At 55.3% G+C, this 22218-nt stretch overlaps 3 protein-coding genes across 3 annotated transcripts in view; 2 read left to right on the top strand and 1 right to left on the bottom strand.

Annotated features, from left to right (window-relative positions):
* The window catches only part of LOC108091434 (protein split ends), a 62701-nt gene extending 44262 nt beyond the window's left edge, over window positions 1-18439 (top strand). The window contains 13 exon segments of the mRNA XM_017190627.2: window positions 45-1019; window positions 1098-1781; window positions 1836-1942; window positions 2074-2205; window positions 2207-4726; window positions 4729-12057; window positions 12059-14381; window positions 14442-14548; window positions 15069-15149; window positions 15276-15471; window positions 15544-15849; window positions 15922-16241; window positions 16333-18439. Coding sequence (XP_017046116.2) covers window positions 45-1019; window positions 1098-1781; window positions 1836-1942; window positions 2074-2205; window positions 2207-4726; window positions 4729-12057; window positions 12059-14381; window positions 14442-14548; window positions 15069-15149; window positions 15276-15471; window positions 15544-15849; window positions 15922-16241; window positions 16333-16620 — 15368 coding nt within the window. The 3' untranslated portion in view covers window positions 16621-18439.
* Window positions 18440-18824: 385 nt separating this feature from the next.
* LOC108091436 (39S ribosomal protein L10, mitochondrial) lies at window positions 18825-19871 on the top strand. The gene is made up of 2 exons (XM_017190635.2): window positions 18825-18991; window positions 19096-19871. The coding sequence occupies exons 1-2, from the start codon at window positions 18970-18972 to the stop codon at window positions 19830-19832; spliced, it is 759 nt and encodes a 252-aa protein (XP_017046124.1). The 5' UTR covers window positions 18825-18969; the 3' UTR covers window positions 19833-19871.
* Window positions 19849-21975, bottom strand: LOC108091435 (homeobox protein Mohawk). The gene is made up of 4 exons (XM_017190634.1): window positions 21862-21975; window positions 21032-21081; window positions 20290-20973; window positions 19849-20233 (listed from the first exon to the last, which is right to left on the bottom strand). Exons 2-4 carry the CDS (start codon window positions 21073-21075, stop codon window positions 20047-20049), a joined length of 915 nt encoding a protein of 304 aa, XP_017046123.1. The 5' UTR covers window positions 21076-21081; window positions 21862-21975; the 3' UTR covers window positions 19849-20046.
* Window positions 21976-22218: the final 243 nt, after the last annotated feature.

Below are 22218 nucleotides of genomic sequence, written 5' to 3'. Positions count from 1 at the left end.
CCCTTTAAATCGGAGATTTTATTTTTTCCCCTTTTCTCCACCAGGCAACTCTTCAAATCCCAGTGGCAATGCTGGCAACGCCAGCAACGCAGGCGGCGGCGGCGGCTGTGGCTCCAGTTCGTCCTCGAGCAGCAGCTCCAGTTCAAGCGGATCGTCCTCCTGCCTAACGGCCAATCCAGTGGTGCATTCCGAAGACAACCGGCCGCTGGCGATACGTGTCCGCAACCTGCCCGCCCGTTCCTCGGACACATCCCTCAAGGATGGTCTCTTCCATGAGTACAAAAAGCACGGCAAGGTCACGTGGGTCAAGGTGGTGGGCCAGAACTCGGAGCGATATGCCTTGGTCTGCTTTAAGAAGCCCGATGATGTGGAGAAGGCGCTGGAGGTGTCGCACGACAAGCACTTCTTCGGCTGCAAGATCGAGGTGGAGCCATACCAGGGCTACGATGTCGAGGACAACGAGTTCCGACCCTACGAGGCCGAGCTGGATGAGTACCACCCGAAGTCCACGAGGACGCTGTTCATCGGGAACCTGGAGAAGGACATCACCGCCGGAGAGCTGCGCGGCCACTTCGAGGGCTTTGGCGAGATCATCGAGATCGACATCAAGAAGCAGGGCCTGAATGCCTACGCGTTCTGTCAGTATTCGGACATTGTCTCCGTGGTGAAGGCAATGCGCAAGATGGACGGCGAGCACCTCGGCAGCAATCGAATCAAGCTCGGCTTCGGCAAGTCCATGCCCACCAACTGCGTCTGGATCGACGGTGTCGGCGAGAAGGTCTCCGAGTCCTTTCTCCAGTCGCAGTTCACGCGATTCGGAACGGTGACCAAGGTCAGCATCGATCGGAACAGGCAGTTGGCCCTGGTGCTGTACGACCAGGTGCAGAATGCCCAGGCTGCGGTGAAGGACATGCGCGGAACGATCATGCGGGGCAGGAAGCTGCAGGTGGACTTTGCGTCAAGGGAGTGTCAGGACGCCTTCTACGACAAGCAGGAGAAGCAGCAACAGCAGAGTGCAAGTAAGTTTCACAAACAATGTACTATTATTTCAACAATTTCCTGCATCTTGTTTGCTAATTCGTTGCAATCTGTTGCAGGTTCCAACTCGCGCTTCAGTCGCTACGAATCGACCTCCTCCTCGTCGCAATCCCGGTCCCGAGCCTCATCCTTCAGCCGGCACCAGAACAATTCAAACGACGGCAGCTCGCCCGGCAACACGCCGGGAGGCAGCAGCAGTGGAACTGCCAGTGGGAGCAGTGCGTCCAACCAAAGTTCAGCGGGCAACAACGGAAGCGCCAGTTCGAGCAGTGGTGCTGCGATGCCAGCGCCCAGCTTGGCGTCCGTCGCAGCAGGCAGCAGTGGCAGCTCCACAGGAGCGTCGCCTGCAGCCGCATCCATGCCCTCGGTGGTGGGCTCCTCCTCCGGTTCCATGCCTATGTCGCCAGCTACTCTGGCGCAAAGGTATCGAATGGCACGAAGTGCGCGGCAGACCGTCGACTTCGACTTCAATGATGTGGGTCGCCTCCGGTTTCGCAACTCCGAGGAGGCGGCCGGAGGTGCAGGAAACCCCACGCTGGACGAGGATGTCCGCTCCGATTCACCGGTGATCACCCGACTGGGCCCGGCCGTAAACTGTTCGACTGGATCTGCGGGAGCCGGTGGGGAGTCTATGGATGGGACGTTAAGCAACAGCCAAATAAGTGGTGGAGCAGCTTCGGCGGCGGGTGGAGCGGCGGGATTCACAGGATCCGGCAGCAACAGCCTCAACCGGAGACGTTGCGGTAAGACACCTAAAGACTTGCACCCCGTGCACAATCAACGTTTCCATTTGCCAGAACAACTCGAGGAATGCCCGTCCAGTGGTGATGAGGGCGTGGTCAGTCCGCGTAAGCGCATCAAAATGGATTACCACCATCACCACCATCATTCCAATGCCAGCGGGGTGAGTGATATTTCTTTTAACAGTGCAAAGGCTTGTTCCTGGTTCAAATAATAGATATCCGGAACAGGTCTACCTACTATTTCCCTCTGAAGACACAACAACTAATTGGTATTCATTTCTCTTTTATGCAGCTGGAGGCCACTGGCGAGCACGGCAGCATCAGCAAGCCAAGTCTACTCTCCCTGTCCAACTGTGATGTGATACACGACCCCCTCAACCGCAAGAGCGAAATCCGGCGGGTCTCAGAGACCCCGAGTGGTTCCCCCCGGCATGAAGTTCCCCGGCCACCTGCCATCAGCCCCGCCATCCATGATGATCAGCTGCCGGCGCCCGTCCATCGATGTGGGAGCCCTGTCAGCGCTCTCCAGTTCCTCGGCCTTCAGGCACGGACTGGTGGGGGCCAGCAGCATGGATCAGCAGCACATGATGAACGCCTCGCTGGCGGCGAAGCGGAGACGAGTGACCACCACCATGCAGCCCAGCTCATCCTCGAGCAGCAGCAACTGCGGCGGATCTGGCTTGGGCGGGATCAGTAGTCTCACGCCGGCGGACGACTACCACCATCACGTCTCCCGGGGCCGAGGCCACCAGCTACATTCCCATCACTCGCACGAGGCCAGCGGGGGAGAGAGTGCGGATGGATCTCGCCCTGGAACGCCGCTGTGCGACGAGCGGCCCGAAGTGCTGCCCACAGAGCCACGCCGCCTGCCCCCGCCGAGGGAGAGAGCGCGGGAGAGGGTCAGGGAGGTGATGTGGCTGCCACTGCCCAAGTTCGGAGTGCTCTTCTTCCAGCAGCAGCAGTCCAGAGGCAGTGGATGCGGAGCGGGAAGCAGCTACCTGCAGCAGCAGCTGGGCGTTGGATCCTCCGGGGCATTGGGAGGCCTGGGAGCCTCCTCCTCCTCCGCCTGTTCCCTCAACAACTCTAGTCTGAACGTCGGTCAGGGCATGGGCTCCGGCTCGGGATCCGCATTCCTGCCCAGCCCCTCCTCGCGCTACTGGCGTTCCTCCTCGCACCACCAACACCACCAGCATAATCACCAGCAGCAGTCGCAGCAAATGCACGGCTCCTCGTCCTCCAACTCTGGACTGATGGCCAGTCCGGCGCGTCCCCGCTCGCTGAGCTCCAACTCCAGTGACTCGGATGTGCCCGGTCAAAATGCCGGAGGGAGTCCCTCGTTGGACGAACGGCTGCGCAACTTTGAGGAGAACTACGAGCGGTGGTCTGGAGGAAGCAGCAGGGAACATGGTTCCGGTCACACGCCCTCCAGTGCCACGCCCTCTTGGCAGCTTTCCATGCACATGAACTTGGGCAGCGGCCTGAATTCGCATCAAACGAGCTCTGGATCCGGCAACAGCAACAGCTCCAGCGGGACGGTGTCGAGTTCCACGAGTAATTCGCGGCCCAAGTTCCTGGACATTGATGAGCTGCAACCCTCGGACATTGTCAAATCCGTGCTGGCGAAGAAGAGCATATTCGACGACGATTTCCAGCGGCTGAAGAAGAACCAGTGGTACGATCCATCTAGCTCTGACTTCGCATTGAGTGCCAGTTCCTCTAACATCACGGTGGGATCTTCTTTGGGGTCCAGCGTTGCCCGACATCCTGGAGGTCCGTGCAGCGGAAACACTTCACCGGCATTGCCCAATCTCGCGGTCACAAAGACAACCCCAATTATTGGCAACTGCTCTGGTGGGTTGGGCAACTCGGCGAACAGCAAGACGGCAGGCTTGCTGCAGAGGCTGAGCAGCTTGTCGCCCATGAACTCTCCTCAGGCTTCGATGTCGCCCTACAACAGCCCATCGCCGTCGCCTTCGGTGGGAGGAGCCAACTCAGCGAATCTGGGTCAACTAGCGAAGCCCACAGTGCCCGGAACAGTGGGTGGAGGAGTCAGTGGAGCAGCTGGTGTCGCCTCATCCTCGCCGGCTCCCAACTCCGGACCCACCAAGGGACTGCAGTACCCCTTTCCCAGCCACCCGCCATTGCCGAACACCGCTGCACCACCGCCAGCGGTGCAGCCAGCGCCGCCTCCTCCCCCGGAAGTTGGAAAGCAATCCCGGCCAGCTGGGCAGGCTTCGGGAGGCAATCTGGCCAAGAGTTTGAGCGTGCCGGATGCACCGCAACAGTCGCCCGCCAGAGTTCAGCTCCAGAAGTCCGCCTCAGTGCCCGGAAGCACCAACGTGGGCACCACCATCAGCTCATCTTCGGGGTCGGCTGCCAGCGCAGCGCCTGCATCCACATCTGCAACTACTTCATCATCATCGTCCAACGGTAACAGTTCCTCAGTCACAGCAGCCACACATGTACAAAAGCCTCCGACCCAGCCGAACACCGGCGAGGATGAGCATCCGAAGAAGAGTGGTGCCTCCTCGTCCCAATCCTCGAGTTCCAGTTCAAAGAAGAGCAGCAGCAGCAGCAACGACAAGTCGCACAGCAAGCATAACAACAGATCGGACGGCGACAAGAAGAACAAGAAGTCGGAGAAGGTATCGTCTTCCGATAAGCGAAAGAACTCGTCTACCTCCCAGTCCTCCAAGTCAGCCACTCCCCGCATCGAGGACGAGTCCAGTGAGCCCGAAGAGCCGGCGGAGAAGCCCGAAAAGGAGCAGCGCCACGAGCGAGAGAAGAAGGAGCGTCAGGAGAAGGAGAAGCGAGAAAAGGAACTGCGCAAGCAGCTCGAGCGGGAGGAGAAGGAACGCAAGGCTCTGCAGGAGGAGAAGGAGCGCGAGGAGCGAAAGGCCAAAGAGGAGAAGGAAAAGGAAAGAGAACGAGAACGCGAACGAGAGAAAAGGCCCAAGAAGAGCGGGAGAAGAAGGAGCGAGAAGAGAGAGAGCTTAGAGAGAAGGAGCAGCGAGAGAAGGAGCAAAAGGAGAAGGAAATCCGAGAGAAGGAGCAGCGCGAAAAGGAGCAAAGAGAAAAGGAGCTGCGAGAGAAAGAGCAAAGGGAAAAGGAGCTGCGTGAGAAGGAGCAAAGGGAGAAGGAGCTCCTCCGCGAAAAGGAGCTTCGGGACAGAGAGCAGCGGGAAAAGGATCAAGCCCAAGCCCGCCGAGTCGTGGATGCCGAGCAGGAAGCTCGGATGGGCCGAATGCGCGAGCTCTCCTCGTACCACAAAAGCAAGACAGAGGCCACTCCCGAGGCCAGCAGCTTCTACTCCCACAACAACGCCACGCCCTCTGCAGCATCCGGTGACTGTCAGCACAATAAGGAGAACGCTGTGGATGCCACGGCTCCCGCAAATCCAAGTGCTACTCCCTCGACGCCCTCGGACAACGCTTCCAAGGACCGTTCGCGCAAGTCCTCCCGGAACTCGCCCGTGCGCCTGCACAAGCGACGCCTCAGCTCTCAGGAAAGCAACCACAGTGCCGGCGGAGGCGGAGCTGGCGGAGGTTCCAGTCATCAGAACCACCATGATGACTACGTTAAGCGCATTCGCATGGAGAACTCCCACAACGCGTCGGTTCACAACAGCAATCAGAGGTTGAACGACCGCCGGGACTCCAAGGAGCACAAGAGCAGCAGTTCCAAGGAGGAGAAGACCAGTGGCTCCCACAATTCTAAGTCGCACGGCAGCGGCGGGAGTGCCTCCTCAGCCTCGAAGCATCACCGCCGGGATAAGCATCACCAGAAGGCCAGTGCCAGCTCCGTAGAGACGAACCCCTCCATGGAGGTGGTGGTGGTGGATTCCGCTTCCCAAGCCAAGCAGCAGTTGAATACGAGTGAAGAGGAGCAGCATGCCCAGCCGAAAAGGGAGAAGGAGCGGGAGCACTCCAGCAGTCACCACCACGGCAGCAGTTCGTCCTCCAGGCACAAGAGCAAGCGAGACCATCATCACCATCGCGAGAAGAAGCGTCACTCTGTGGCGGAGTCCACCAACACGGATGAGGAGCACACACCCCAACAGCACAATCCTCACCGGAGAATATCTGCGGCTGGCAGTGGATCCGCTGGAGAGCTGAGCTCGGCAGCCACCAACACGTCGAGTGGAAAGCCCCACCATCATCACCACAGGCGAAGTGTGGAGCGGAAGTCCTCGAGGGGATCGGACGAAGGTCATCACTCCTCGTCGAAATCCCTCCGTGCCAAGCTGATGATGCTGAGCTCGGCGGACTCCGACGACACCGACGATGCCTCCAAGAAGCACTCCATCTTCGACATCCCCGACGATTGCCCGAATGTCTCCATGTACGACAAGGTGAAGGCCAGGAGCTGCAAGAACATGCAACGCCAGGCGGAGGAGAAGAAGATCAAGGCGAAGTTCTCGCAGCTGAAGCAGTCGCGTGCCAAGAAGAAGCGCTCGACCAGCTACGATGGTGACTCGGACACGGAGTTCGAGGACCGCCATCACAGGAACAGCGGCAGCAGCAGTTTTCATGGCCGCTACCCCGGACTTTCCAGTAGCGATGATGACGACGACGAGGAGCGCCACCAGCGTCGCATTTTCTCGGACTCGGATGCAGAGCCGGAGGATCAGGACCAGCAGGACGCCAACTCTCTACCGGATGCCAACAGGGTGCGCCAGATGCAGCAGAATCTGAGGAGGCTCTGCGACGGAGACGACAGCTCCGAGGACGAGATCAGAAGGAATGTGATGAAGCACAGCCACCTCGGCAAACGCAACTCGCTCTCCACCAGGATTGCCTCTGATTCTGAATCGCAGTCCCAGCCTGCGCCCGATTTGGCGGTCAAGCAAGAACCACCTGCAGCTCCCGCCCCGGAAATCAAGCAGGAGCAGCTCTCCGACAGCGAGCAGAAGTTCAAGTCGCGCCACGATTCCAACTCGTCGGTGGAAGACCGCAAGGTGAAGACGGAGAGGGAGATAAAGAAGGAGTACGGAGACTTCTACAACTCGGCTGCGTACGCCTACTCCGACTCTGGAAAGCTCAAGGACTACTCACCGGAGATGCGGAAAAAGCACAAGAAGAGCAAGAGGCGCCTGAAGTCCTCCTCCACGGCGGAGACATCAGCTCCTCCGACCCCGCTTGTAGTGACTCCATCTACGCCCTCCATCTTCGATGTCCACTCCTCCTCCGAGTGCAAGAACAAGTTCGACAGCTTTGACGATCTCAAAACAGAGAGTGCTTCGCTCCCGTTGGAGATCTCGGCCAGCGAGAGGAGGAAGCACAAGGAGAGGAAGGAGAAGAAGCGCGAGAAGCTGAGGAACATGGCGGAGACCAATAGCAGCTCCACTGCAAACGCGACGAACTCTCCCCCTACCAACGATGTTGCCTCCGAGAAGTTGTCGAAGGAGGAGCGCCATCGCCTGAAGAAGTCCAAGAAGTCGAAGAGCCTGGACACCTCCTCCTCCACGAGAGTGTACAACTCAGGCGGAGTCCACGCCAATGCTGCGCCCTTGCCTGCCACGCCGACCTCGGCACCTGCGATGGTCCAGCCGTCGAAGAGGGGAGAGGACAAAATGGAGTACATCTTCGGCATCATTTCCGACGAGGAGGAGTCCCAGTTTCCCGACGAGCAGGGAGAGGGCAGCAAGGACATCACCGCCAGCTGTGTGTCCACTACCGGCCCCATTGTCTCCGCTGCCCTGCAGACCTACAAACAGGAGCCCTCCACTCCCACCAGCAAGACTCAGGAAGCCATCAATCAACTGCCCGTGCAGGAGGATGAGCAGCAGCCACAGCCGCAACTGGAGAGAAGTCGCCAGGCGGGAGGCAGCGCCTCGTCCTCGCACGCGGAAAGGGAGAGGCACCGCAAGGAGAAGCGCGAGAAGAAGCGACGCGAGAAGTCGCAGCGAGAACAGCAACACCAAGCGCAGCAGCAATCCTCGAAGACGGAGACCAAAGTTGAGGACGACAACAGTGTGGATATGGACGAGGCAGGAAGGGCTCTGGAGGCTCAGCTGATGATTGACTTCGACAGCAAGACGATGCCAGAGGAGGCCACTCCCTCGACGGCCACCACCTACAGGTCGGACATGGCAGATGTGTTCCGGTTCTCCGACAACGAGGACAACAACTCGGTGGAGATGATCAAGCAGGGCGCCAAGCCGGAGCAGCAGGAGCAGCACAAGAGCAAGGACAAGAAGAAAAAGAAGAAGCGCTCCAAGGAAGAGAAGCAGGAGAAGCTGCTGCAGCAGCAGCATCGCAGGGAGTCCTTGCCAAGTGTGGCTCCCAGCTCGACCGCGCCTCCGACTCCAGGAAAGCTGACTGTCAACGTTCAAGCCGCCAGCAAGCACGCCGAGGACCAGATGGATGCCAAGCTAGCTTCCTCGCCGCCCTTGTGCAAGCCGTCGCCCAGTTTGCCTTGTCTGATCGGAGACGACGACGAGGATCTGCTGCCGAAGCCGAAACCCACGACGCCAACGAGCCGCGGAAGCGACAACCTCACTCCCTCGCGAGAGAAGCCGCGCCTGATCAGTCCCATTCCCAAAACGCCCACCATCGCCAACAGTTCCATGCTGTCGACGCAGTCTGCCGAGACTCCAGTGAGCAGTGGAGCCGGGGTGGGATCTTCCTCGGCTCTGGCCACCACGCCCACCTCCTCGACAGCGGCAGGAGCCAGTGCAGCAATTGCTGCAGCGGCAGGCGGAGTGGAGACCTCTCCCACCGGGGCCTCAGCCCAGGGCAAGAAGAAGGACATCTTCATTCCCGGCTTCGATGGCCAGCTGGATGACAGGATCAGCGAATCGGCCGTGCAGTCCATCTCGGCGGAGTTCAACTCTTCGTCTCTGCTCGACACCATGGCAGATGAGCCTAAGATTCCGGTGGCGTCGCCTCCGGGTGCAACCAAACCCCTGGACAAGCTGGAGGACAGCAAGTCGCGGGTGACCATCTCGCAGGAGGAGACGGAGAGTGCCGTGTCCGCCTTGCTGGGCGAAAGCTTTGGCACTTCCTCCACGGCGGATTACTCACTCGACGGCATGGACGAGTTGAACTCGGTGAGCGAGTTGGAAACGCCCGCTCTGGTGGTGGCGGAACCCGACGAGGAGGCGGCCCAGGCCGCGAGGGCCATCGAGGCAGCCGTGGAGCCGGCGGCCATCCTCGGGGAACCGGAAATTGAAGCCGAACCAGAACCCGAGCCAGAACCTGAGCCAGAGCCCGAAAACGATCCGGAGCCGGTCGCAGGGCCTTCGGACACTGATGAACTCAAGAAGGCGGTGCTCAGCTTGAAGCACGAGGACATGATGGACATCAAGGCTGACACTCCGCAGTCGGAGAGAGATCTGCAGATCGATACGGACACGGAGGAGAATCCGGACGAGGCAGACAGCAGTGGGCCGAGTCTAAAGATCGACGAAACGGTACAGAGCTCCTCGTCTCCGGAGAAGTCCATCGGCAACAGCAGCTCGTCCGCCAAGGAGCCGCCGAAGGTGGACACTCCACCAGAGGAGTCCAAGTCGAGGAACAGCAAGGAGACCGCTCCCCAGCCCTCGGTGATCACCAAACTGCCCTTGTTGGAGCAGAAGAAGACCACTGCTCCAAGTGGACCAGGACTGTCGTCTTCGCCTGCGAAGATTGAGCCACCAACCATCAGCAAACTGCAACAACCGTTGGTGCAGCCTGTGCAGACCGTGTTGCCAGCACCTCACCCAACCGGAAGCGGAGTGAATGCCACTCCCGTCATCAACCTGGACCTGTCCAACGTGATGAGCAACTGCTCTAACTCCAGCGCGGCTTCCACCGCAGCATCGGCGTCTGCCTCCATCTCGTTCGGAAGCCCCACGTCCAGTCAGAGCATTATGCCTCAGGCGTCCACTCCCAAGCAGCAGACTCCGTTGACTCCGCAGCAAACGTTGCGTTCGCAGTCGCTCATCATGCAGCCACCAACGATATCCATTCCGGAACCGACGCCCCACTTTGTGGTGCCCCAGATGGTGCTCTCGCCCCATCAGCAACAGCAGGCACACCACCCGCAGCAACCGGGGAGCTACATGGTTGGCATTCGGGCTCCCTCTCCGCACAGTCCGCTGCTCTCGCCAGGACGAGCTGCACCCCAGAACCGCCTGGTGGGTCAGCTGAGTCCCGTTGGACGACCTGTGGCGAACCAACCGCAACCGCAGCAACAGGTTCAGCAGGCACAGCAGCAACACGTGTTGATCACCAGTCCGCAGCAGGGCAGCAACATGAGTCCGTTGGCCAGTCCCACAACTCGAGTGGTCGCAGCCAACAACTCGCCCACAACCAGCAAGCCGAACAGTTACCAACCCAGAAACCAACAGCAGCAAGTGCCGCAGCAGCCCTCGCCGAAGTCGGTCATCGAATTGCAGACCTCGCCGCAACTGATGGCCCTTCCGCTGCAGAAAATGCCAGCCATGCCGGTTCCCCATCATCCGACGATCATCAGCAAGGTGGTCACCGTTCAGCCGCAGCAGGCGACCCAGTCGCAGGTGGCCAGTTCGCCACCTTTGGGCAGCCTGCCGCCGCACAAGAACCTCCACGTGAACCCGCAGCAACCGCACCATCAGGCTCAGCAGCAGCAGCACTCGCCGCAGATGATAGCAAAGATGACGGCCCACCAGCAACATCAGCACCAGCAGCACGTGCAACAGTTCATGCACCAGCAGATGATGCAGCGACAGCAGCAGCAACAGCACATGCAACAGCAACAGCTGCATGGTCAGCCGCAGCAACTGACGCCTGCGCAGCAACACCAGATGCAGCAGCAGCAACTAAACCAGCAACATCAGGCTCAGCAGCACCATCAAGCCCAGCAGCAACATCAAAGCCAGCAACAGCTGAACCAGCAACATCATGCCCAGCAGCAGCACCAGGCTCAGAAACAGCATCAGGCGCAGCAGCAGCTAAGCCAGCAGCATCAGGCGCAACAGCAACACTTGAACCAGCAGCAGCAGTCCCAGCAGCAGCAGCTGCAGCAAATACAAAAGCTGCAGCAACAGATCCATGCTCCCCAGCAGCAGCAGCAACAGTCGCCTCAGGGATCCGCCCACCTGGGAGCTCCTTCGTCGATGTATGCCCCGCAGCAACACCATGCGCCGCAGCTCCCACGAGCTCTGCCGCAGCAGCCACATCCGCAGCAGTTGCCGCACAGCCCTCCCTGCAAACCGAACAGCTTGGTTCCCGTGCCGCAGGGCGCGCAGTCTGCGGCAATATTGACGCGAGTTGGACCCCCAGCGCAGCAACCACACCAACCGCCTCCGCCAGCACATCATCAACAGCAGCAGCAGCAGTCTTCGCCCGGAGGCAATCTGTCTCACCCAACACCACTCAATGTGATCCAGAATGCTCCGAAGTTGATTGTGCAACAGCACATCGTGCCCCCACCGAGTCAAGTTGCCGGACCTCCACCACCGACTGCAGCGAATGCCATCCACTACCCTCCAAACCAGAACAAGGAGAGTCCAGTACCAGTTCCAGTTCCCGGCCATGTGGATCCGTCGGCCCTCAAGACGTCGGAGAGTGTCTCGGTGATTCGCACACCGACTCCCACCACCAGTTCGGCGGTGATCTCTCCGAAGACTGGTGGCTCGCTGTTGACGGAGGAGAACCTGATCAAGATCTCGCAGCCCAAGCAGGATGAGCTCGTCGAGCAGGACTCCAAGGAGGTCGACAGCGATTACTGGTCGGCCAAGGAGGTAAACATCGAGAGTGTGATCAAGAAACTGGACACACCACTGGCCAGCAACATCAAGGACGAGAAGCGACCGGTGGAGATGCAGAGAGTTGGCCCAGCTCCTGTTTCCAATCCCCAACCTGTGGATACTCCAGTCGCTCAGGAGACTCCCCTGCCAACTCCTTCTGTGGGCGTGAACAGCTCCAACGACCACGACACTGAGGATGAGACGGAGACCAGGCAATTGCCGCCCGTTAAGCCCGCCACGCCCACTGTGGGCAGGCCGCCGGGCAGAGGAGGCACCGCGAAGCGTGGTCGCCAACCGAGGGGATCGAAGAAGCAGGGAGGCTTCCCTCTGAGCTCAGCGGTAGCTGCCCCTGGAGCGGATTTGGGACTGGTACTGCAACCGGGAGACAACGGAGTGCAAACGCGGTTGAGGAAGCCAGTCACGGCTCCAGTAACCAGAGGCAGGAAGGGACGTCCTCCGCGCAACCTGCTGTTGCAGCAACAGCAACTGCAGCAGCAGCAGCTCGACCTGCAGCGAAAGGCCATGGAAATGGTGGCAACGAACACTCCACCAGTTGCGCAGCCAGCCGGTCCCACCCCCTCCGAATCCTGTGCTCACGGCCGCAGAGAAGAAGGCCAGGAACCAGGCGCTGACTCAGGCGCAAGCCCAGCACCAAGCTGCCAGTCAACAAGTTGGAAGCAGCCAGGACATCTACGAGTTCCACGAGGACGCGGGGGAGGAGCCCAAGGGTAAGGCAAACTCCGCTGCCGCTCCACCTGCCGAGGACCAGCGGCCACGACTCATCCTGACCATCAACAAGACCCAGCCATCGATCAAGAACAGCAGCGAGGTGGAGCAGGCCATGCAGCCCCAGCAGCAGCAGGCGGAGGCTGCTCCGCAGCCGGATCTCATCGCGGGCGACAGCTCGGAATCCAGCAACACACGCAAGTCGCGGCGACTGCAGGAGAAGGAGGATCGCAGCACAGTGGACGACATCATCGAGGATGTGGTGCGGAACACCAACACGCCCACTGGCGCAGGTCAGCAGTTGCCCAAGGGGGCCCAAACCCCTCCGCGACGTTCTGGCAGGAACGCGCAGGCTAAGAAAGCGGATGCCGTTCATCCCGTCAACGCAGTGGGTCGCCCAAGACGGTCCAAGGACAGGAAGACCATTGGCGAACCGCCGGCTAGCCTGATGGAGGAGCCAGTGGCGCCGAATCCCACTGCAGTTGCTTCTCCGGCCATTAGCCTACCGCCACCGGAGCCAGTGCAAGTGCAGCCCCACATGCCGCAGTTGGACAGCAAGGAGGTGGAACCAGTCCAAGCCGTGGCTCCCACTCCCACTCCTGCTCCTGCTCCTACACCTACTCCTACTCCTACTCCTGCTCCAGCTCCTGTGACCGCGACTGCGCCCGTTCCCGTTCCTGTGCCCAAGCCAACAATGCCACAACATCCGAAGAAGAAGGCGATTGCGGCGGCGGAGATCGAGTCCTATCAGGCCATCAACTCGTCCATCCCCAGCGGAGGACTGCCGATGCACCAGACAGCCGCCCCCGCGACGCAGAAGATCACTGGCGGGGCAGCGGATGCGGTCAGCAAGGCCCTGGTCGATCCCGTCACGGGGGTGATAACCGCGGGAATGCCGCAGGGCAAGGAGGGAAACCTCCCCGCAGCGACGGCGGCTGCTCCTGCCAACAGCAGCAACGAGGCGGGTCCCCCGGCTCCTCTCTCGCAGCAGCAGCAACACCAGCAGCAGCCACATCAGCAGCAAGCGCCGCAGCAGCAGGGAAGTATGCAGATCAGTGCCACTGTGATTGCATCTGGCGCTCCCACCCCGATCACCACTTTGGGCAAGCCTGTGCAGCTTGAATCCGCGGCAGCCGCTGCGCTGCTCAACAAGAACGTGAGTGTGCTGGTGAAGGGAAACACCACGCCGGTGGTGATCCAGCAGCAGCAAGTGCCGCAGATAGTGGCTCCGCCGAAACAGCCCATCGTCCTGCAGCAGAACCCGCTGCCCACTGTGCTGCAACACGCCCAGCACAGCAACGTTCGCCCGCCGCAGCCGCTCAAGGCCCACGTGCTGAACAGGGAGAAGAACCTCCAGCAGCAGCTGACGCCCACCAAGCAGCCAGTGAGTCAGCCGCAACCGCAGCCGCAGCAGCAGCAACCGCATCCTGGACACATGTTGCTCACAGATGCGGCAGGGAACCAGCAACTGCTGCAGCCCCAGATCATAGCACGTCACATGCAGCAGCAGCAGCAGCATCTGCTCGTGAATGTGCCGCCTCCAACGGCACACTCGCCACACTCTCCGAGGATTTCGGGTCAGCAGCAGCAGCAGCAGCTGGGTCCGCCAGGAGCCTCCTTGAATCCCCAGCAGCAGCAAACGCTGGTCATTAAGCAGGCGACTTCGGCAGCCCCGCCGCAGATATTGCACGTGGTGAGTTCGAAGGCTTCGGTGGTGCCGCAGCCACAACAACACCCACAGCAGCAGCCGCCACCCACGTCGTCGGGAGGAGCTCATTTGCAGCTGGGCAAGCCCAACTATGGCTACGCCCCCTCCGTCTTGCCGCCCACTTCCTCGGCCGCAGTCCAGCAGCAGCAGCAACAACAGCAACAGCTGTATAAGCAGGCCAACCAGCAGAAGGGGGCGCAGGTGCAACTGCCTCCTCACGGCATGATGCTGCCCAACCACCCCGGAATGCTGTTGCAGCAGAAGCCCCCACCACATCTGCAGCCACAGCAGCACCAGCTGACGCCGTCGCCGCCGCCTGGCAAACCGAATCCCGTGGTGCACAGCCTGCAGGCGGGACAGATTATGCCGGGCGGTGTGGGCAGTCCGCCACCGGTGTCCGCTGCCGTGTTGAAGTCCGCGCAGCAGCAGGTCAACTCCGCAGCAGCAGCAGCTGGTAAGTTGGAGAGGCTTAGCACCACCCCGAAGATTCCTGCTAAATCTGACGTCCTTCCAGGCATGCGCACAGCAATTCCGAACATCAGTCCGCAGGGCCAGCCGAGGGTATCGCCATTGGTGCTGCCACCGGGAATAGCCGTAGTGCCGTCCTTCGATGCCGGCTTGGTAAGTCTCCCAAGATTATGTTTGTATTCATTTCCTTCACTTGTAGACACTGTTTATACCCTTGCAGAGCCAAAGGGTGTTATAGTTTCATTCAGAAGTTTTCAATGCAGTGAAGGAATCTAGAAAAATATTTTATTATAATCCGACAACATTATCATATAGCTGCCATAGGAAAAATGGAAAATCTATAAGAAATATAGAATCAACCAAGCATTGATTTTTGGAATATAGAGTTTTCTATTGACTCTTGAATTACGAATTAAATTTTATCAAAATCGGACAACTATATCATATAGCTGTCATATGAACAATAGTCGAAAATATGAAAAATTAATAAATAAATATGTATCTTGTTCGACATATTTGATGACTGCAAGGGTATATAAACTTCGGATTGCCGAAGCTAGCTTCCTTTCTTTTTCCTTTTCGTTTTTGTTGGCTTAAACACACACTCACCATTCTGACCTCTTTACTAACCCTGAACTAACTTTACCATTAAAAACGCTAACTTTGGATGCAGCATGACCTGGGCGCCTATGTCAGTGGACGGCGAACCCAGAGTCCGCCGCCAGCTCATCAGCAGGCATCGCCCATAACACCGGTAATGCACAAGTTTTACTTGCGGACCTTTCAAGTAGCGTAACCAACCGAATCCTTCCCTACAGCCATATGATTTATAATATTTCCCTGGCTAATCTCTTTACTTGTTCCTTTCCATCCTTTCCAGAACGATTCCACGTACCGAGGAGTGGCTGCTTCCAGGGACTTCATTCTCTACCAGCATCACCTGATGCGAGGCGGCGACTATGATGACAAGATGACCAGCAGTCCGCCGCTGGAGCTCCGACGACCTGGCAGCGGACCTCCGAGGCCCATCGCCGTACCGCATAGTTTGCAGAGTCCTCAAGATCGCACAGCAGCTGGTAAGTGTTGCAAGTCTCTTTCGATGTACAGACAAATACCAATAATCAACCAATTATTCTCTGCTCCACTAGACTCCCCGCAAATGGCCCAGGTGTACGTGCACAATGCACGCATTCCACCGGCCCATTACAGTGACATCGCCTCGCGAGCCGGTGGCTACTACGAGAGTGGTGGCCTGCAGCTCGAACCGCCGCCAGCCCACCGACCCACCGCGTCTATCAGCGTGGTGGTGCCGCCGCAAATGCCAGTGGTCTCCACCGGAAGTCCGTTCATCGGGCGCGATGGCAGCGTTCAGCCGAGCAGTCATCTGCACCCGGGCAAGGCGATGGAGATGCAGCTGGAGGAGATGGAGCGCATGTCCATGATCGCAGCAGCCGGTGAGTGTTGCCTGTCCACGAACCGGCTTTGTGCAGCCGTAACTAACGAGTGTTCTTTTTCCCACATTGCAGTCAAGCAACAGCAGGAGCATCTGCCACCTGCTCTGCACGCCGGCTTGGAACTGGCCGCCCAGCAAGCTCCTCCAGCGATGGCTCCGCCACCAGGCGACTCCCTGCTCACACTGCTGCAGCGTTATCCTGTAATGTGGCAGGGTCTGCTGGCCTTGAAAACCGATCAGGCTGCTGTTCAAATGCACTTCGTACATGGAAACCCGAATGTGGCAAGGGCCTCCCTTCCCAGCTTGGTGGAGACCAACACGCCGTTGCTGAGGATCGCGCAGAGGATGCGACTGGAGCAGACGCAGCTGGAAGGCGTTGCCAAGAAGATGCAGGTATGTGCAGACACCAAAAGCAGTCTTGTGTGGTGTTCTATTCTCGGATGGAGTGTGTCCGAAACTAACTATACGACTTCTCAATTCACAGGTGGAGAAGGAGCACTGCATGCTCTTGGCTTTGCCATGCGGACGCGATCACGCAGACGTGCTGCAACATTCAAGGAACCTTCAGACCGGATTCATCACCTATCTGCAACAGAAAATGGCCGCCGGCATTGTGAACATACCTATTCCGGGCAGCGAGCAGGCGGCATACGTGGTGCACATATTCCCGGCCTGCGACTTCGCTAACGAAAACTTGGAGCGCGCTGCACCGGACCTCAAGAATCGCGTTGCCGAGTTGGCCCACCTCTTGATTGTCATCGCCACTGTGTAAGTCACAAAACTGGCCACCAACTGGAGAATTCAAAACACCACGGATGCGACACGCAAAACAACCCGGATGTAAAACACCACAGGCAAATACAAACCCTGAAATGAAACCAGAAAGAAACTAACAAACAAAAACAAGTTACGCTCTTCTAGTATTTTAAGTAATTTTAAATAGCGATTAAACAAGCAAAAGTTTAAAAAAGCAAAACAAAACAAAACAAAAGGAACTTACAGAAGCAGAAACATGCAAACTTTATTGAATAAATAAATGCAAGAAAAGCAGAAGATTGAGGCCAAGCTCACGTCAAAACAAGCGGAAGAAGAAGAAGTCCATTCAGATCCCGACACTTTGAAAGCAGAAGCGAAACGATGAAAATTTATCTAAATTAATTATTTAACTTTCCCTAATTTAAAACCTTTAAGAAAAAGCTTGCAAAGTATCGTTAAGTTTGATCTCAAGAAAGAACGTTTTATTTTTGCTTAATTTAAAATGAAAGAAACACGAAAACCTACACTTAAAAATGAAAGAAATGTTAAACAAAGCTTGCAACGTAATAACTGTTTACTGTACTATGCATACTACTACCCATACATAATATGAATATCCGATCCTATCCCCTAACACGATTAAGTTGTGATTGGTCAATAACTTTCGACTACTTCGGTGGGAAGATCACTGCACTGCTCCGCGTTTTACAAAGTTTCCGCCCGCGAACAAGCAACCTTTTTAGTTTCGATCGATCGGTTCCTTGGCTCTATGGAATGCCTGTCTAGAAAACTAAAAAACTGAAAAACTAGAAAACGGGGCCTGGCATAGACCCAAAGAACTTCAAATGAGTCTGGTTTGTCAAGCACAATTAGGTTTAGAGATGCGCCAAGAGGCTTTTCCTACGATTACATACATTATGCATTACATTATATTACATTATCTAGACGCGTATTTAATTATAATCAATATGTTAAGCCAAATACTTTAAAGATTAGACACGTTTCGCATCGTTTCGTGTTGTTATTTCCGCTCTGCACCAGAGTTTCTTCTATTCTCCTTTCAAAGAACCCTGCAACGATTGCTGGTCTTTTTGTTTGTTTGTTTCCTCCGATCTTCTGTTTCTGTTCTACTTTTTTGAATTACCATCACCACTGCCACAAAGCTAAATCTAAAGATGATCACTGATATCTAAATCTAAATAAAGGCGTTCCGATCTCCTCCCACTTTTTAGTTTTTGTGCGCGAAACTTTGTACAATGCTGGGTAGTTTCGGGACCCCCTTTATACCATTATGCTGACACCCCACAAGAAACATAAACAATATGATACAATAACCTATATAGTACCCTCTCTGTACACTCCTTAAACTTAAAGTAAGTTCTCACACCCACTTGTAAAATACGTGACCGACAGAATAATAATAAAAAAGATAAAACACGAGTAAAGAAAAGAAAGCAAAACTCAACTGTAAAATATTTAAATTATTTAGACTCTAACAAGTATGAAATGTAAATACAGTTTAATTAGTATTTAGCGCGTATTTAGTTGTATGTTTTAAAACTAAACTAAAGAGAAACTGTACATTATATAACAATTAACGATACAAGAACACGAGAGATCAGATCTGCAAGAGGTCACCCAGAAAAAGATCCCGATAAGGGAAAAAGAAAAAGAGAGAAGAAAGCAGCAAGTAAAAGAACACACATTTTTCAAGTTGAAACAGATGAAGCGCTGTTAAACATATGTTAATGTATAAGTTGTATTTTTTAAGAAACTTTTTAGTTATTTCCTAAGTTACTTTGAAGAAACCGATTAAATTACACTTATTTCTTACACTTGATTTGTTTTAATTTCTACCACCCCCCGACTCCAATTTTTGGACCCAAATAGAACCGTTTTCTAGCTCTCACTGTCTCTACAGATTTCTCGGCCCATAAAACCAAATCGAACCCCATAGCGAAATGCAACTTATACATACATACATACATAATATATATAGATGTTAATGTTATAACTGTAATTAAATAAATTCTATATCTATGCAGTAGTTTTGGGTTCTTGGAGTATTTGGGTGATTTTTACTTTGTTTTAATAAGCGGACTTTGTTTGATTTAAATATTAAGAGTGCCCCTCAGCCAAATCGATATATTTGCGACATCCGGAATCACGAGATGTTGCCCGTTAGGGTGACCATCTCTCTAAAAGAACTAGTTCAGGAAAACGGTGTTGCCAGAGATTTCACACTGCAACCAAAAACAAAACGTGAAGCTCTACTCACGTATTGTTTTCTATATTAAAATAATAAGTTAAAACAAGCAAATTAGATACTTTTAAGAATAAAAGGATCCAGCATTAGCTTTAAAGCATGACGAGCCTCGTACAGAAAAGTAAGTTTCCTCGTTTTCATTGATGTACTCAGTGATTTCCCGGGCCGACATTTTTGTTGTGTAACTGAATGCTTATGAACGAATATATTATTTTATGGTTCCAGGCCTTCCTCTGGCCAGGACCAGCACTCCGGCGCTGCAGTTCCTCCGCTTCAGGGGCAAGATCAACATACAGCGGCCCAAGGCGCCGCACTACGAGCGAGCCCGCGTCATCGCCGTCACCCAGCCGAAGTACCCGGAGCCCCCAAAGTCAAAAAGCTGCTTCAAAACACGCGAAGAGCGCACGCAGCAGCAGCTGGAGAACCCCTACAACGAAATCATAGCTCGCGAGGTGCGCAACTGGCTGGATCACTCGCGGCTAGTGGCCATCTTCCACCTGAACTCGATCTCCGCCGACGAGATTTTCCGCGTGCGCGTCCAGCTGCACAAGCAGAACCTGCATCTCAAGTCCTACGGCCGCAAGATCATCGGCCAGGCGGTGCAGGGCACTCGCTACGAGGCCATCCTGCCGCTCTTCCACTCTAACCACTGCATCGTCTTCTCGCCGGACCAGCAAAAAATCGCCACGCTGCTAAAGATCACGCGCAAGGTGCCGCAGATGGTGCTACTGGGTGGCATCGTGGAGGAGACTCTGCTCAGCCGCAACGAGCTGATGAACTACGCCCAGATGCCCGGCCTGCAGGCGGCGCAAGCGCAGCTAGTTCAAACCCTGAACCAGGCGGCCGGCCATCTGGTCCAGCAGCTGCAGGCGCATCAAAACAGCTTCGTGCAAGTGCTCGACGTCCATGCCAAAGGTGAGGCCCAGGAGGCGGCGCCGGAGCCAGCGGAGGAGCCCAAGTAAAATCAAGTTTGTTAAATAACAAGAAAATCAAAAATGTTATCATTGTCTTTCAATGTAAACTAGCTGCTAATGTTAACTATTCGGCGAAATCTGGATTTCAATGCGATAATGTGAAAACCAGAGAAAGCCCATATGACTAGATTGCACTTTCCAACGGGGCCTAGAACTTCTGCTGGAATGATGGCGTCAGTTGTGGAGTCTTCGCTTGTGCCGCTCAGGAGCTGATCGTGGTGTGCTGGTGCCAGCGCTGTCTGCAGTTGAAGGCCAGGTTGGCCAAGGCCTCTGCGGCGTCCAGTTCGTCCTTGTGATGCAGCTCCCAGCGGTCACTGCGTGCTGCTGCCGTGGCGTCGCTAGTGAAGATCACTTGGCTCGGAGCAGTGGCCATGCTGCTGCTTTTCTGCCTGGAATGGAGGAGACTAGTGCATCGTGACGATCACCAAGCGAATAACTAAGTTACCTGCTCATATTCCACTCGATGTGGTAGTTGTTCCTGTCTGGCGTGAACTTGGCTGCGCTTTCTAGCCACTTGTTGAGCTGCGTTCCCGAATGGGTGGCCTCCCCCGCGGAGGAACTGTCCCGCAAGTACTTTTCCATCATCTGGTGCTTGTACTTCGCCCTGCCCGCCACCTGGACTTCGGGCAACGTGGGTATCCGCTCGGGCGTATCCGCTGACTCCACGTAGAAGTTAGGCTTGTACGGAGATGAGGACTCGTTGTTGGCACTGCCATCGCTGCCAGTGCTGTGGCTGGACAGCTCGTCGTCGTCGTCGCCCTCGTCGTCCTCCGCAGGACTCGAGCGCATCTCCTCCTCCCAAATACTGTCCTCCGACGAGATGCTGAACTGCTCCACGTTGCCACGCGCGTTGTGGTTGTAGTTCTTGATGAGGTGACCCCACGACTTCTTCGCCTTCTCCCTCTCCGAGTTCTTCAGCTTTCTGCGCCAGTTGGCGAACCAGTTGCAGATCTGGGTGTAGGTCAATCCGGTCTCCGCCGCAAGCTGCTTCTTCTCCTCCCTGCTGGGATACGGATTCTCCCGGCGCCGGATCAGCCAGTCCTTGAGCATCCTCTTGATGTCGGGCGTGAAGAGCCGCTTGGTGGCTCGCGTTGGCGGCTGCAGCTCGTCCTCCGGGGGCCATGCGCGTCTGGAGGGGGCAGAGAAGGTATCAGGTAATTCCCCAGCTATTTCCCAAAATATCCCACCTGCTGTGACGACGATTTCGCTTGGGCCGCGTTGACTTCTCCATGACGTTCTGAAAACAGAGAGGACGTGAGTAGCAGAACTGGCACGCCATGGCTCATCGCTGTCTTTTTAAAAATACCCTGTAAGTCAATTTAATTTCAAAACTTTCGGTGGGTGGCGCTATTTCTGGCCGCCGAATTTTCATGTTTTTTGGCTCTGTTGCTGTTTTCTTTATTTTCATGCTCTCGAATTAACGAAGCACTCGTAAATATTTTGGCTTTGTCACTTCTAAGGCGCGAGAGATGGGGAGATCGAATTGGATATCACAGCGATCAAGAGAGAGCTTTGTTTCTCCCAAAAGATGTGAAAATCTGTTAAGGGTCTCGCCTTCCTCCCACAGGTGCCCTCAGTTCGAATTCATGCCAAGGTGTCTGAGAAAGCCGTTCATGTTTTTCGCTTTCAGTCGAGAAATTCATTGATAAATTCGGCAAAACATGTTTTTCCACCTAACAAACTGTACAAATGTACATATGTGAATATGTGTACATGTTTTCATAATATAATAATAGTTCGTAAAATGTTTAAGAATCTCTGCTAATTTTTGGGTGGACGTGACCCTTAAACGACTCTTTCTGCTTTTCTTCCGTATGGAAACTTTTGGGAAAAGTCCAATTAATCGGCCGATGCATCACTTTTGTTGACATTCTCAGGCAATTGTGGTAACATTCATTATATAACTCGAACATAACACTGTTGACTTGTTTTTCTACACCTTACTAAATCTGTGTCTTTTCACTTAAAACTTTTTCAAATATATGCTTCTCGGGGCCCCAAAAATATCTTCACCCACCTGTATTTGGCTTTTATTTTCTGATTATTATTTCGTTATATTTCAGAATTTGGAAACTGAAAAACGCTTCTGCTTTGCTCGACGTTCTGGGACAAACTGAACTCTCAGAAAAGTTTTCAAAACAGCACGAAGAGGCAACGAATGCTACTTTATCATACGAGTGGGGCACTTTTAATCTATTTACAAAATACGACAGATATGTGTGCTTATTTTAAATGATCGCTGCTCTTTCGTCATGGGAACTCGATGTGCGAATTACTTTCACTCTCGTTGGGATATTTTGTGGTGTGGTGAGTCGGTGGCATGGCGTTCTAAGGTCTCAAGAATTGGTTGGGGAATTTGGGGAAAATTCAGGAT

Source organism: Drosophila ficusphila, unplaced genomic scaffold (assembly GCF_018152265.1).
Source record: "Drosophila ficusphila isolate 14025-0441.05 unplaced genomic scaffold, ASM1815226v1 contig_412, whole genome shotgun sequence".
NCBI lineage: Eukaryota > Metazoa > Arthropoda > Insecta > Diptera > Drosophilidae > Drosophila > Drosophila ficusphila.
This window is presented reverse-complemented; position numbering and strand designations above follow the sequence as displayed.

Bases quoted from the DNA above. Each gene is read 5' to 3' on its own strand.
- LOC108091436 (XM_017190635.2), top strand. From the start codon at position 18,970: ATGACGAGCCTCGTACAGAAAA. The intron at 18,992-19,095 runs GTAAGTTTCCTC...TTATGGTTCCAG, and splicing joins GACGAGCCTCGTACAGAAAA to GCCTTCCTCTGGCCAGGACC.
- LOC108091435 (XM_017190634.1), bottom strand. From the start codon at position 21,075: ATGGAGAAGTCAACGCGGCCCAAGCGAAATCGTCGTCACAGCAG. The intron at 20,974-21,031 runs GTGGGATATTTT...TGCCCCCTCCAG, and splicing joins CGAAATCGTCGTCACAGCAG to ACGCGCATGGCCCCCGGAGG. The intron at 20,234-20,289 runs GTAACTTAGTTA...CCTCCATTCCAG, and splicing joins ATCGAGTGGAATATGAGCAG to GCAGAAAAGCAGCAGCATGG.